Source organism: Falco biarmicus, chromosome 9, assembly GCF_023638135.1.
Source record: "Falco biarmicus isolate bFalBia1 chromosome 9, bFalBia1.pri, whole genome shotgun sequence".
In the NCBI taxonomy this organism is placed as follows: domain Eukaryota; kingdom Metazoa; phylum Chordata; class Aves; order Falconiformes; family Falconidae; genus Falco; species Falco biarmicus.
In genome coordinates this window covers 22,319,301-22,335,300 of record NC_079296.1, presented here as the reverse complement: position 1 = coordinate 22,335,300, position 16,000 = coordinate 22,319,301, and the positions used below count along the sequence as shown (strand labels likewise).

The following is a 16,000-nucleotide window of genomic DNA, read 5'->3' as shown; positions in this document are numbered from 1 at the left end:
TGCCTCTGGCTCGGCCACCGCCCCCCGGCGGTCCGTTGGCAATAGGATCCCGCTAGGAAACAGCGTCCCGCCGGGGGGGGGTAGGGCGCAGCCTCGTCCCGCCGCCTCCGCTCCGCCGCAGGAGCGGTGTGAAAAAGGCGGGGCGCCCACGCCGCGGCGGGGGTCCCGGGCTGCAGGGCGTCAGTTGGCCTGCCGCCCCTACCGGGCCTAGGGCTGCGGCTCTAGCCCCCAGGCGAAGACCACCAAGGGGTGGCGAGGCGGCAGGGGGGAGCTGGGCCGTGCTGGTTGAAGCGCTGGAGCGGGGGCGGAGGGTTTCGCCGGAACCTGTGGCGAGGCGTGCGGAGGTGGGGGGACGCCTTTGCGGGTAGCAGAACGCGGAAGCGCCTCCGTGCGGAGCGACTGAGCGCGCCCGGCTGAGCGCGGCGCCTTCGCGGAGCGCAGTGGGGCTGCGGCCCCCCCCCCCCCCCCCCCCCCCCCGCACCGCCGCCGCCATGTCCTCCGATTTCGAGAGCTACGAGCAGGACTTCGCCGTGCTGACGGCCGAGATCACGGGCCGGATCGGGAAGGTGCCGAAGCTGGTAGGAGGTGAGCGGCGGGCGCCTGCGGCGGGGGCGGGGGGGGCTGCTGGCCCGGTGCCGCGGGGAGGCCGCCGCCGGTGCCCGGCGTGCCGGGCTCCCACTGGCGCTGCTCTCCGCCTTCGGGGCCCTCGCTCCGCGCCGCAGGCCCGCCCTGCTCGTCTGCCAGAGCCTCCCCGGCTCCCGGGCAGCTAGGGGCGGTGGGGGTGTCCCTGTGCTTTCAGCGCGGCCTGTCTCCGTGTCCCGTCACCCCGGTGTCTGTCCTGCTCGTTACACAGCAGAGTCGGGAGTCATCTCCCTGCCCCGGGCTGCACGTCCGCCCGAGCAGCGAGTTGTCTGGAGAGATGCGTTATGAATACCCCAGCAGAATATTTGCTGGGCAGCTGGGGGGGCGTCGGCCCTTCCCGTGCGACCCGCCGCAGGGCCCCCCAGAGCCCGGCCGAGCCGAGCAAGGCGGCCGCTCCCTGTGCCAGCTCTGCCACCGGGCGCTGTGCATTGCGATCGTGCCACGACGCCGGGCGTGGAAATCGGGTCTTTTTCATCTGGCACGGACAGAATTTGTGTGCGATTTAATCCAAATCTGTATTTTTGCTGCCTACTGTTAAAATATTTGATTTGGATAATTGACCGTGGTGACTCACTTGTAGAGGCAGATTCAAAGGAATCAGTGTTCGTTTACTTTAATGTGTTTTGTCAGTAGCCTGCAGCATTCATGGTCTGATTCATGATGTGTCCCTGCAGTAGAGACAATAATGTCTAGAAGAGTGTTAGGGTAGAAAGCTGAAAATCATAATCTTTCTAACCAGTCCAGCTGAATCTTCTAGCGCGTACGAATCACTGCCCTAATATTGGGCTCCTGGTACCAGACCTGTGGAAGCTGAAACTAGTCAATTTCTCGTCTGTCTCTCTGGTAGCTCAGCTTAATTCCTCTTCTCTTTCCACATCATTAAATATTTCTGCCTCTGTTTCTTATGCACATTTCCCAAAGCTTTAGGATACTTACAGTGTAGGAGCGGATATCATATAAGGAGGGAATAAACACATACTAATGGTATACTTTCCCATATGACTAAAGGAAAAAATACCGTGCATCCAGGACCAGAGAATAACATCCTACTCTTAGAGTGGGAAATGCATCATGAACTGATGAAGTTATGACTCTAAACAGGATTCAAGGTAGGTGGTCAACTAAAACATATGATCTCAGGGCAACGTTAATTCAGAGGTCCAAAATATGTCTGAAATGAATAAATAGGGGGATTTTGAGTAAAAATCTGTCTGATTCTGGGAGGCTATGTCCGATTCTAACCTTAGCAAGTTAGAAAGTCTTCTGTTAAATTGGGATTGAGTGACTAGTCACAGGCATGATTAAAGGACAGGAAAGTATGCCTTTCCATGGGCTTAACAACACTGTTTTGTGGTTGAACTTAACAAAAAGGACATGGTGGGGTAATTCAGTTGCAATCTGCAGGTACTTAGGAGATAGAAAGCTTTTTCTGTTTTATAATGGAGATTTACAAAATGAAGAAGAGAGAGATCCAAAGAGTTCCTGTGATTGAACTTTTGAACTAGTGTAATTTAGTCTGCTCAGAAATTATATTTAACCTGTAAATGGCCACTGGAACAATTTCCTGAGAGGGTGAAGTGAATTCTTGACTAATGTAAAGTACCTAATAAAGGCAGTATTTCCTACTGCCTCACAAAGGGCTGTTCACTTTTAAACAGGGTAAATTTAAGAATCTCTTGTAAGGACAGGGCAACATCATAAATGCACTGCTGGCTCCTCTTCTGAAAATCTGTAGTGCTACACTGATTTATGAAAAAAGAATAGAGATTTAATTTCCTAATTGTATAGATTTTGGAAGTCATCAGTGTCTGTTCAATACCAGAAAGAATACTCTGCTTAGTAGTAGTGGATTTCCATAATCCTCTCCTTTGATCAGTCTCCCTTACTCATTTAGGGAGACTTTGGAGCTTAAAGACATGATATTGGAAGAGTATTGTCTTAAACAGTGACATAGCCTAGAAGCAGCAGGCTTTGAAATCATGAATCTTTTACGTGGCTATTAGAAGGGTTTTTTTAGAATTTCCCATCCTCTCAGAGGAGAAAGAATGCATGTTCCCTGTGGGTGGTACTGCTCTAAATGGCCTCGAGATAAGGCAATGCTTACTTTGTTTGGTTTTGTTTTTTTCAAGAGGTGGCTTTTCCATGTTAGGATTTGAGGCTGGTCATACATGGTTTGGACTGGCTTGTATTATAGCTACTTCTTGCACTGTACATTTATGAGTGAGTGCACTGCTTCCGTTTTCAGGGCTATTTTGTCTTTCATCAGCAAAAAATTAATGTATGACAAATTGCAGTCTTAGCTAATAGAGGTGTTTAACCACCTGGAAAGAAAAATCTCTGACTATGCTGAACATTTTAATCAGAAATAATTTAAATACACATTTTTCCCTTGTTTCTTAATAGGAATATTTGCAAGATCTTTGCTTCTTCATCACCAGAAGTTCCAGTTAGTTCTTGTGGAGATGGCTGTGAAAGCCTCAAAAAGAGGATTATGAGGTGGGAGGGGGACATGAGGAGAAATGCACGTGAGGTGGCAGTTTTCAGCAGCAGTGATTTGAGAGAGATTGCTGATGGCCTTCTTCCTCCCTGCTGGAAGAAGCAGGATGAAAGGTGTAAGGACTTGTGCTACTTCTGCATAATACAGAGAGATCTCCTGAAGTCTAGTGACTGGTTTATTTCCTTCTGCTACCCAAGATGGACCTGCTGTAAGCTTCACGTTCAGTTGAATTGGAGAAATACTGGTTAATGTTTTGCAACATTCCTGCATTTGGTGTTGTCAGGACTGGATGCTGTCCTGTGTTCTAGGACGATGATGGCTCAACAAAAAATCCTTTTGTCACAGATGCTTAAATAGTTCAGCAAGAAGTGTAACAAAGGCACTCTGATACGACAGAAACAATAAGCAGCAGGGACAATAGCATGTCTTGGGAAGAAATGTCTTTTCTTTGTTGCTGTTCAGGCAAACATCATCTGGAGAATTAAAGGAAGTGTTATCAATAGAGAAATGTCTTGTAAACAGATTTTCTGTGATGCTGCTGTAGGTCTTTGAAGAATGAAGATCATTGGCTGATGTGTTTTATTAATATTGCTTGGTGTTTCAGAGAAACATCTGTTGTCATTTGACCAAAAACTTATAAATTTTGATTGCTTGATCTGAAAGAGAGTTTTATCAGCACAAATAGTGATACTTAGTCTTTTCCCAGCACAGTAGCCTCTGGATTGTAATGATTTTAGACTTGAGTGCTTCTATTCTTCTGATACTTGATACCTGCATTTTTTACTGGGCAATCAAAGCACTGTATTTCAGTCTCTAATAGATTCAGCTGAAGAAAGTTACACCTTTCATTATCTGTTGTACCCCTGCACTGGAGTTTACTATCTCTGTTTCAGGTCTGGCTCATTATGTTGTGCATCTTGAACCCGGTTTTATAACCCACAGAGAGAAATGCATGGTTTGTTCCATTTGTCTCTGCTGTTGGGACAGTAACTTCTGGCAGTGACGGACATTTAAACCACCTCAGCCAGTGTAGCGAAATCTGCAAGTGGTCTATGAACTGAAGCCATTTGTTACTCAATCTTCCTTAGCATGTACTAACAAAAATAAGCAATTCCACAATCGATGAGACTACTCAGTCTTGGTCCAGATGTTTTCAATGTCTTCATTGGCTGTGAAGTCAAATGAATGCTGTGTTACCTTTCTACACTTGTAGGCAGATTTCTGCCTTTCTCTGTAACTGCTGTGTGTTGGGGGACAAAAGGGTGACTAATGCAAGAGCAAAGCTGGAAGAACTGGGGAAAAATATAGTAAAAGCTTGTTTCTTTTAAGAAAGTGATACAACCTTCTGTACAGATACAGAACAGATTTCTTCATTTGCAGTCCTGACCTGGAACAAAAAACCACTTTTCTTTCCAGCCTTTATCTATATTTTGTCAATTTGACCAGTAAAATTATACAAGCTACATGTAATATTTTCTTTAGGATATTCTGTCTGGCAATGTGGAGGCCAAAATTGTATTGTAAATTTAAATATGTTTGATGTAGCATTGTTTTGTATTTTCTTAAAAGGATATTATCAATTCTGAATTAAGAAAAAAGTCATAATTTGTTTTCACTGTTTCATATGATGGAAGTATATTTAAGGAAATGATCAAGTAGGCAGATTGAAAACTACTAAGACACAGGAGAGTAATACAGTTAGTAATATGAGGATCTTTAATTGAATCATGACTTGTTTGTCCTGATCTACTACATTAGTGGCAAGCTTCTCTAACTCTGAGTAACTCCCTCTGACTTCATCTACAGTCTCTGAGCAAATCATCCTGTGGATATTTTACCTCCTTTCTATGGGGATGCTGACTGTGAAATAAGTTATTTCCTTAGCTTAATCCTGGCAGTAAAACTGGAAGTAAATAGTTTGAAAACGATTCCCATGAGTGCTTTCTGATGGACAGCGTTGTAGCATTTCATGCCTCTGTTGCTGATACCAACAGCAGGCCTAGATATATTGGCAGTCCTGCAGGCAAGTGGCTCCAGGCAGCATGCTCCTGCCGGGATTTTACATGGATGTGGCTAGAGGAAGAGAGGAAAGTGAAACAGAGCAGGTGATACTTATACTTTGGTAAGCTTGCTTTTTCTTACCAAAGTGGCTCTGATGGATCCTGCCACCCCTTCTTGCTTTGGGGACTATATGGTATTGTATGCCCTAGAGAGTGGCAGTTGCAACAACTTCAGCTGCTTTCTTGGAAATCCACATGTCTGTATTTGAAGGAACAACAAAGGCCCGTTAGTAGGCCTCGCATGCAGCAGTTGCTCTGGCCATCAGCTGGGTGATTGTGTATTGATAAATCTGGATGATGTTAAAAGTGCAACTTTGGAGTTCAATTAAAGTTTAATTAACTAAACTGTTGAAGATCATTTGAATACCTCCCCAGTTTTATGGGAGCAGTTTCAGCCAGACCTCCTTGTGTACTAGTAAGTTTTCCCTACCAATGGTCTGTAGCTTAAAATCCTTGTGGGTAGGTAAGATCTTACTGGTCAGTGGAGTGCTAGGCAGTTCTTGTAATCACAAATACACATAGATTCTGTACAGCATGAAATACTTTCCCCAAACCCCCAACTTTATATCCCTAAATTTCAGGTTACTTCATGTGTGTGGAAACTGTAATCCAGTAAAACTCAGGGAAATACTGAAATTGCTGTTGTACATATCTTTGCTGCTGCTGTAGTTTTTAAATTTTATTTCAGCCTCAATAAAATGGTATTGTGTGTTTTATATCTTACATTGTTTTTCCTTTTGTCCATCATAATCTTGTCCACTTCCAAATGAAGGAAGGAACAGAGGTGTTTTAGAATGCTGGGCAGGAGAATTGAAACGTGTGGGCAAACAAGTGGCAGATTCTCTTTTCTTTTGGGTTTACTTATGTTAGGAAAATAAAGTACTAACCATTATGTTTTCTGGCTTGGGTGCCATCATGAGAACCTGGTGGGGAATTAAAGAAAGACATTGCTAGCAGAGAACTAAAAGTGCTGCACAAAAATTGGTGTTTCCTATACCTGCTGCTGTAGGATAATCCACCAGATGTGGCAGTGTGAATTCCAGATTTTCAAGGAAGATGCTGTTTTTCCATGGCTTTAGCTTTGTAGAGAGGATTACTTGATGAAATTCTGGGCCTCTTTCAAGATTAAGAGCAGACACTGTTTGGGAGGACTTAGAGCTGAGCTCCGACTTTGAATTTGTGTGGGGATCTAAGTGCATTTTTCTCACTTGTATTGCTGGCAGAGTTCCCTTTACTTGGGGGGCTTCAGTCTTCTTCAAGATTTTATTCTAGCTACATTTTGCCAGACGGTGTTCAGTTCTTACTGCTGCTACCCAGAAACACCTTGGTTTGTTCATGTGGGATGTTGTGGAATCAGAGCCTGAGACAGTCTCAGCTTTAGGTGGACCTCATCAGCCCTGGACCACTTGTTTATCCAGTCCAGTCTCAGAAGGAGTCTTTTCTGCTTCTCCAGTTGACTGTAACACATTCTTGAGAACTTTGGCTTCTTGGAGAGGAATTTTCCCTTGGTGAAGCATCTCTGACTATAGTCTTATTTGGGTGCTGTAAATTAATTGCCCGCATATTTTACAATAGTGTAGCAGCTTCTTGGGTGATAACCTAGTGCATACGATCTGTTCATGTGAGTGATGGTGTATCCTCCGAAGGCAGCTAGTTATTTGCAAAGATGTCTGCATTGTCGTAGAGGTAGAAAGATGATCCTCAACCTGATGCAGAGCTCCAACATACGTAACTGAAGAAAGACAGATCATGATGTTCATGCATCCTTAAATGAGAGTGTAGAGTGTTTTAGGTAAATGTAAAGATACATGGATAGGCCCATGCAAATGTAATGCAGGATACTGTACAACACCAGGGGGAGGACTCAGCTAGAACACAGCTTGTTTAAGCTGGGAATGCTGCACCAAAAACTCTGCAGCAATATGTAGAGGAATGAAGGCAGTGGGTTGATTGACATGGATGATATGCAGCTGTAGCTCATTCCCATTAAGTGGTTAAATATCCCTGAGGAGTCTGGAAGGATGTTGGATGGAGGAGGAGCAGTGTGGTCTGACCTCTGGAGGAAGGAGGAGCAGCAGGGACAGTAGCATCTGACTGATGGTAAAAGCCTTGTTGCAGCTTGCTAGCTTACTTGTGCTGTGACAGCAATATAGTCCTTTTCAGAAGTAGTTCTGTTGCTTTTAAGAAAGGTTGTTTTAAGGGCATGTTTTAATTTTATACGGCAGGAATTCTGGTTTTGGTTGTAACCTCATCATCTGGTTCCTGCCTATGGCTCTAAGCTTGTTTAAAAAAAAAAGTATTTCAGCTTGTGAGAAGCTAAACTACATATGTTTAATAAAGGGTGTTCCTCTTGAAATTCAGGGGCTTGTGGCTAGCAGAGGGTCAAAGGAGATCATCAGGTAGTCCATTTTGGTCTTTAACGTGTCAGTTCTAGGATACAAAGAGATCATGTGGAAGAGAAGCAAAGGAATTCAGGCTAAAAAAGAAAACTGTGAAGTCTGAAGACACACAATAAAGTCTCTTGTGCCAACATAGACTTACCCATCATGATCTCTGAGCAGCAATGACTAGAGATACTTCTGCACTTTTTATCTGCTTCATCAGACAAACCACCAGCATGGATATCTCATGATGCTCTTTCAAATGAACGGTGGTGTGAAGGGTTGTATGTTCAGAGTTTTGTTGTTAACTTCACTGAGATAACGGGTGGATTTACAGTCTGAAGGGTGGAAGCTATGGCCACGAGAGGGGCACAAAGTGATGCAAGAGGCACTGCAAATAGCAGTATTGAAGCCCCTGTATCCCACAGTAATTAAGCAATGTGGGGATGTTTTTGTTATCTGGTGACTGACTATTCCTCAGAAAGTTCCCTTTCATGCTGTAACAAACCAAGTGGTCCAGCAATTAGAATATTTGACAGATGTGATACTGAATCTTGAGTTCTTGGCTTATGTTGGATTCTCTGCCTGAGAATGAATGGTTAAAGGCATGTTGAAAGCCAGATGTGCTCTATATAGCTGGGATATTAGGCTTATTGGGGAACTTGACAGATGACGACTGCTACATATAGCTTATAACTGATTTTAATGTTTTAAAATTTGCATCTTTTATTACTAATTTACACTTTTGCTGCCCCTGGAAAACAGTGGTTTTCTTGTAGTTTCTGTGGTGTTTCGTTTTGTTTCTATTGAAGCAAAAGAAACTATTCTAGACCCAGCACAGGAGCAGGGAAACAGAAACCTCATGTTTCTTCAGTACCTGGATTAATTTTAAGTAGGATGGTTGGTTTTGTGCATCTCATATTTTGCAAAAAAACAGGATAAGCCTTTGTGCTTAAGCCATGGGTTTTTTTTTCCTTTTGGTGTAAGTATGTGTCTTCTCATGCATTTGTACACACCCAGCAAGCACCTGCTGAGGCGTAACTCTTACACCTGGAGCAGCTGTAACTGCTTTCCTAACTAGCAAATGCTGTATAACAAACCACAAGACTTCAAGCATTCTCCAGTCTCCTTTTTTTCTTTTTTTTTTTTTTTAGTTAGTAATGTGGGTTATCACAGTGTGCAATGATGTCACAACAGAATGAATCCTTTCAGTCAGTTTTAACTTTGAAGCTTTTGAAATGGTATATTTTTCTTTCATGGCAAGAGCACAATTATATTGGTATTTTCACAATTCTATTTCAGATGAGAAGAAGCAGATGGTTGTGAATGTTGAGAAACAGCTTGAAGAAGCAAGGGAACTGGTATGTTCTGGCTTTTCATGTTAACTGCAAATTCCTAGGGAAAATAATAGGATCATTAGTGGTAACATTTAACACACACGATCCCCTAAGAATACTTAATCAATTATTAAATGAAATAGTATTTTTGAGATAGTTCTTATTTGAGAATATTAAATACCCAAGAGGAGTGAGTGTATCCTTTTTTTTAATTTTGTGTTAAGTCATTTAAGGTTTGCATTATTGCTGTAAGCTATTACACGCTGTGGATTGGGTCTTTTAATTCAGTTCCTAAAGTAAGTATTTACACACCTGGACTGTTAGTTTTTTTTTTCTTGTAAGACCTATGCATTGTGATTTAATCTGTGTGATTGTCGTGTAGAGTACTAGATATTTTTTCTTTTCTAGCAAGTGAGGCATGAAGATACGTAGTTGTTTAAGGTCAAGTGGTCCACACTGACAGAAGAAAGCAGTGTGTTAAACAACTGTGACTTTTTTTTTTGGTTTTTTGTTTTTTTTTACTTTGTTCCCATTAAAGCCTGTCGTGTTCTCCATCTGGACGGAGCATAAAAGTAGTATTGTAGATGTGGAGTAACTTAGCAAAGGTGTTGGTGAAAGTTGAGAAATTACTTTTTCCCACACAGCCAATAGTTGCTTGCCTGAAGCTGCTTTTGATTTTTACTTGCAAATGAGTTTGGTCTATCTAGTGTCAGAAATGTAACCTGTTAGGATAGGGAAAGGAAATCAGTTCTCCTGGCCTGAAAGTTCTTATAGTTGGGCAACTTGAATGAATGATTTAATTACTAACTAAACAGGAATATTGGAATTCACTTTAAGTGGTGTAGGAGGAAAAAAGTCTCTAGAATGTTTGTTGACATACCTAGTGCTTTTCATTTAGGAATTGAATTAGTCTTGTAGTCTAGAGCATTGGAATAGCATCCAGGAAAGCTGCATGTTGGGAGGACTCCCTGTGAGGATGGCAAGGTGCCTAACCTCTCTGATTTGATACTCTGTGAGAAATGCAGTAAATTTACTGTCCCATCTCAGGAGGATGTTTTGAAGTTTTATTAAGGTCTTCTGGGCATTTTCTTATTCAAACAGCTGAAAGAAAGTAAAAATCTAGGAATGGTTTTCATCTTTTCACTACAACTTGACATAGCAAAAAAAGCATAGCAGTGCAGGGAAATTGTAGCATGGGTGGTCTGATGAAAAATAATTCAAATTTGGTTTTCTACTCAAAGTAAGATTGGAAGGAGCAGAAATTGAGTTAATGGCTCATTTCTTCTCTCCTTATGTCAGAAAAAGATCATCTGAATTTGTATTTGTTATAAGATTAAAAATTAAATCCTGTATCTGTACTTTTATCCTAATGATGATCTTCATTTAATGTGCTGGCTTTTCTTTCATGCTTTTGTTTTAGATCTTGTTGCTAATGCTGCTAGACAGGTGCTCAATTCAATTATTGGCTTTGAGCAATTACCTAACATGTTTGTGATTAATGTGAAGGCTTGGGTTTAAAAATCAATTTGAACCAACCTGCTAATAACAGAACTGATTAAAAAGATCCTCTTTTAAACTAAAGGCTACAGTAGAAAATCAAAATAAACCTAATTCCTTGCTACTGATGGTTTTCATGCATTGGTTTGCTTCATTGTCTTGGGTAGTCAAAACTGGGTTTAGCTGACTTTAGTTTATTTCCTAGTTGGCTAGGAAAGAACACTCTCATGTACTGTAAATATTATTGTAGAGATGATTTATTTACATTGACTAACCATTGATTGTTTTAAAACACTGTCTGTTTTGTTTGGGTAAATTCACAGCGTAATTGATTTGGTCTATGTGCAGAGCTGACACCAAATCTTTGAGACTCCCAGGCTGCCTTTTCAAGCCAGAGCTGTTGAGTAAGGGATCTCTGGGGAGAAATCCTGTCATTCTGTGTCCAGTGTGGAGTATATGAATGTTATTTTTACCAAGATTTTAAGAAGGGTGAATGTTGTGGTAACCTTAGAGAAACTGAGTATAAAATCTAGCATCTACTAGAAGAGCTGGGATTAGCATTTTTGAGGGAAATTTTACTTTAAAGAAGAAAAAGCTGTCTGTCTGTTTTTTTGCCTTTATGATTTATGAGGGAAACATCACAGAATTGTTGTGTTGCAAACGCTAGGTTATTCTTATTTAGACACTTGGGGTTTTTTTACTGTTAATCTCTATTTAGTTCCAGGATTTCAGAATAAAATTACGAAGCTTACAAGTTTCATAAAATACTAGCAATTGTCCAGAGCAATTTAATGTGGAAAGGTTCCTGTGGGATGGGAGACTTATTCTGGGGTCTCAATGGACAACAGCAGCAGCACTACCTTACTTTGTTGTATTTTTGAATGGAAATAACCAGTGGCTGCTCAGCTTTTCGCTGTATTCAGTGCTGGGAGTGTACTGGGTGGTGTTAGGAGCAACCCCCTGAGGCTGAACCCTTGAGGAGCCTTAAGGGGGGCCCTGGTTTATGAATCTGGGCGAGAGGCAGGTGCCAGAAGGCTCAGCTTCGCCGCGGTGGTTCAGCGCCAGCCAGGCCCCACTTGGCCGCTCGCTCACTGCTCCCCAGTGGGGTGGGGGGAGGAAGAAGAGTTAAAGGGAGAAAACTGATGTGTTGAGAGGGTTTAATAGGTAAAGCAAAAGCCACGTGCACAAGCAAAGCAAAACAAGGGATTCCTTCACCACTTCCCATGGGCTCAGCCGTCGGCAGGAAGGCAGGGCTCCATCACGTGTAACGGGGCTTGGGAAGACAAACGCCATCACTCTGAACATCCCCACCTTCCTCCTTCTTCCCCCAGATTTATACACTGGGCATGACACCCTATGGTGTGGAATGTCCCTGGGGCCAGTTGGGGCCAGCTGTCCCGGCTGTGTCCCCTCCCGACTCCTTGTGCCCCCCTCCCTGGCTGCTCACCGGTGCGGTGGGGTGAGGGGCAGAGAAGCCCTTGGCTCTGTGCAGGCCCTGCTCAGCAGCAACCAAACGCCTCTGTGTTACCGACACTGTTTCTGCACAACTCCAAAACACAGCCCCACACCAGCTACTGGGAAGAAAATTAACTCTATCCCAGCCAAAACCAGTGCTGGTGGAGAGTTTAAACTTAACCAGTAACAGAAGTTTGAGCTTGTAGTTTTTCTAAAGAAAGTAAGTGCCAGGTTGTTTTTACCTTTAAGTAGAATTAAGCTCTGTTCTTGCTTGTGTATGAAAAATAGGATTTTATGACCAGTAATATGAGGCCTGAAAGTGAAAATACATAAAGTTAGGTTGCATTTGGACCTTACAATCTCTGATACTGACTCTTTAAATTGAACATTTTGGATTTCATGGACTGTGGTCTGATATTTGCTATAAATTCTGTATTCACTGGAAGATGGTTTCATTTTTATATAATAGCTAAGAATTGAGACTTCATTAAAATATCTTGACCTTGCACATCTAATTATATATACACGAGGAATGATTTCTATGTTTATAGAATATTTGAGATCAAATATATTGAGATGAAATTGATAAGAAATAAGCCATTAATTCCAGCTATCAGTCTAATTTATGATACCCCATTGGAAAGTTAAGCCTGAGCCAAAGAACTGGGCAGAATTAGAAATGGATTTGTATGTTTCAATTCATTACTGACTATTTAATTAAAGTTTTATTATTGAATATCATTTTGTATAATCAGAATAAATCAGGCAGAATGTCTTTGGAGTATCTGGTAATTCCATTGATTAAATTCAGATGCTTTTTTTTATGATATGAGGATGAAATTTCAAAGTGTAAGCAAGCAATTACATAGGAATAAACTGTAGCTGTCCCTTGTGAAGACCTGTAACCAGGAGCTTGGGACCCTAATTAAAAGGCATTTCTGTTCCAATGCCATATTGTTCAGCCTGGAATTGTAGGAAGCAAGTAAATATTGTTTTGGGTGCCTATTACAACCAAGGAGAGGTATTCTTTTACTTTTTAAAGTAAGTTGGGAAGATTTTAAAAGGTCAGATTCTTAAGCTGTGCAAAACAGAATTCGCAAGCAGACAGCATCATGTAGAGGAGGCTTGGTGACCCAGTGGGCAGGTAATTAGCAGGTAGTGCAGCCCTGGTTTGTAACTCCTTTTGATTTTCAGTACCTCTGTGCCATACTTCTGTGTTTCAGGCCTCTTAGTGTTTTACATGGCAAGAATAAATAGAAAAAGCTTCTGAAAGATATATTCTCTCTCTGACCTTTCAATGCATTCAACTGTATACAAGTTCTTGAATGGTATTGTTGCTAAACCCTGAAATTCAGCTATTCAATATACCTACATACACATTTGAGATAGGCATTTAGGCAGTCATTTCAGATATTGTAATTCTGCTGAGTAAGCAATACCTAAAAGAATTATTTTTTAAACATAGAGGCTGCTGGTAAATAAAACTTTAAACGTGTATATATATGCACACACAAATATATACACATATATGAATGTGTATATATACATGTGCGTGTGTGTGTAAATAAATAAAATAGCTTTTTCAGCCAAGGGTTTCCAAAACCACACAGCTAGATGGAGGCAGGCTTTCTTCTGAACTATGCTAATTTGTAGGAAGGTTATTTAACCTCAGTTTTACTATTTTCTTGTAATAAAATGTGTTCATCACATCTGGAAACGAAATCCAGAAATGTTTGACTAGAATCATTCCTTGTGTTAATAATATTAGTTTTGTCACTTGTTTGTTGACAAGGCTGTGTAAAAGTTTTGATAAATGGTTTATTTATTGCAGAATAAACAACATTTTTCTTGATAAAGAAGGAATATTTCTTAATATTTGTGAACAATTTAGGTAAATTCATCCTTGCTCTAATACCCTTTTGATTTACATGTCTTTATTTTTACTTGTTAGCTTGAGCAGATGGAACTTGAAGTTCGAGAGATCCCACCTCAAAGCCGAGGAATGTACAGCAGTCGAATGAGAAGCTACAAACAAGAAATGGGAAAACTTGAAGCTGATTTTGTGAGTTTTTAATGAATTACCTAAAGAAGGCATCGATCGGATTTTTTAAAACATAATAATGCAGTTATTCAGGCAACTGAAAGGTATTTTTGAGTAGTTTGACAGATGAGTTCTGTGTGTATCTTGCTGTGTTCTGGACAGATGAAAACCAAACTAGGGAAGTGAAGCTTTTCTTTTTGTAGCACTCCCATACCAGTGTTCAAGTTGCTACCTTGCTGTCCCTTTGCCCTGGTTCTGAATTGTTTCTGTGCCATTAAACATTGTCAGTGTTCATGCTATAGGCAAAATAGCTTTTGATCCGGTTTCTCAAGGAATGACTGGTAGAACATCAGAGTTAATACTTAAATTACTGCATAAGTATTCTCTGAGTGGAAAATAACAGTTTAAGACAGCTTGTAGTGATGTGGTCAGTAACATGAAAAACAATATAATCTCCAATCCATGGAATTTTTGAATGTAGTTTCTCATGTGCAGTTCATTTCTTAGTTTCTGTGATTTGTTTTCTATTCACTTAATTCTTCCTGACTTTTGTACAAATTGGTTATAAATAATACTTTTTTCAAGTAATGAATGCAAACTAACAAGATTCCCTTGTCTAGGGGATTCTGCTACAGTTATCAGTCCTTTTTTGTGGCTGGAATTTGCACTGAGTAGATATAGAGACAAAATTGTTTCTTCTAAAATCCTGAAAAAGTTCAAAGGGATTGCAGAGTGTAAGGAAATGTGATGTTAATTGGCAGCAGCTCAGTTCCTGCAGGGTAGGGAAAAAGAAATAACTAGTGACAGTATTTTCTATTTAATGGAGAACTGTGAATTTTCTCGGGTTGCTGGCAGCAGTTTATTCCTTCAGGGGAGGGGAGTCAATGTTTATACCTGCATCCAGGAAATCCAGCTGACTGTCACTCCTCTCTGATTCTGCCAAGTTGAAGAGATGTACAGAAATGTCTTACTTTAGAAGATGGTTGCAATTTTGTGAAGTTTGGAGAATGTTAGGGTAAAAAGACTTGCATCAAAATTTTGCAACAATTTCATGATGTTCCTCTGTAGTAAGCGTGCATGGCCTTGCTGGCTAAACAGTGGTTTCCAAGAGAGAACAATTTCTGGAGCAGTCGTGAATGCTGTTTATCTTCTCAGGTGTGGGAGAATTCACTGTCAGCATTTATTTGTTGCTGGCCTATTTCTCCATGTAGGCAGACGGGGGAATTGGTACTTCATATTCCTAAGCAATAGGAAGTGGGGGAGTTCAGAACCAGACACTCTTTGTGGAAGAGGAGAAAGGAGTGTGTATGGAAGAAATGCATCAGAGCCCTAGGAGTTATGTGATCAAAAGAATATAAGTTTGTGCTCAGAGCAAAAAACATGAGAAAGAGGAAGGAACAGATCATAATAATGGGAAAAAATAAACAGCCCACAATTCAAGGATGGCATTCAGCAGATCAAGGGAAGAAAATGAGTGGAGTGAAAGACAAAGTACTGAAAGAAAACAAGTTATGCTTGGAAAAATCTCAGTTATATAGAAAATAGTGTTCTTAAAACTAAATGCACTACATAATTCCAGTTCCTAAGTGCTAACATTATTTTAAGTTTGTATGTGATGGTTTCAGAATCTTTCTGGATTGTTCTCCAGTCAAATAGCAACTTGTTGGAAACTGTAAGACAAAATGTTTCAGTTGTGAGTTCAAAGAGAGAAGAGGGGAAGGAAAGGAAATGTTATTTTGACTTTATAAGCTGCAGGGCTGTTGAAGGTAGAAATTTGAAAATACTTTCTGGATGAATTGTGACCTGTTTGACTGTAAGCAAAGCGTATAGAGTTTATGTAAGAGCTTTAGCAGACCTTTAGGGAAAGCAAATCGACATACTTTTGAAATTATGTCACTTTTATAGATGAAGGGAAATTTTTAACTGGAAATGATACTGGCAGTTTCGAGCTATGACCGGCTTACAGATTTGCTGGTCAAAGTTCTTGGCCCTTCTGAAAGGCATGCAGATGTGAGCTTGCAAAGTTAAGTGTTGTTCTCTATAAATGAAGTTGGAATCTCAGCTGGATCCCGCTGTATTCTGCTTGGCTT

General features: G+C 41.1%; 1 protein-coding gene across 7 annotated transcripts in view; it reads left to right on the top strand.

Moving 5' to 3' along the window:
• The first annotated feature begins 136 nt into the window (after positions 1–136).
• VTI1A (vesicle transport through interaction with t-SNAREs 1A) overlaps positions 137–16,000 on the top strand; it is a 274,408-nt gene continuing 258,544 nt past the window's right edge. For 6 of the 7 annotated variants that reach the window (XM_056352815.1, XM_056352811.1, XM_056352814.1 and 3 more), the window contains exons 1-3: positions 137–585; positions 8,883–8,941; positions 13,821–13,931. In XM_056352815.1, the coding sequence (XP_056208790.1) occupies positions 492–585; positions 8,883–8,941; positions 13,821–13,931 (264 nt within the window). In that variant the 5' untranslated portion in view covers positions 137–491. The remainder of the gene's footprint in view (positions 586–8,882; positions 8,942–13,820; positions 13,932–16,000) is intronic. The other variant, XM_056352813.1, reaches the window with a different exon arrangement.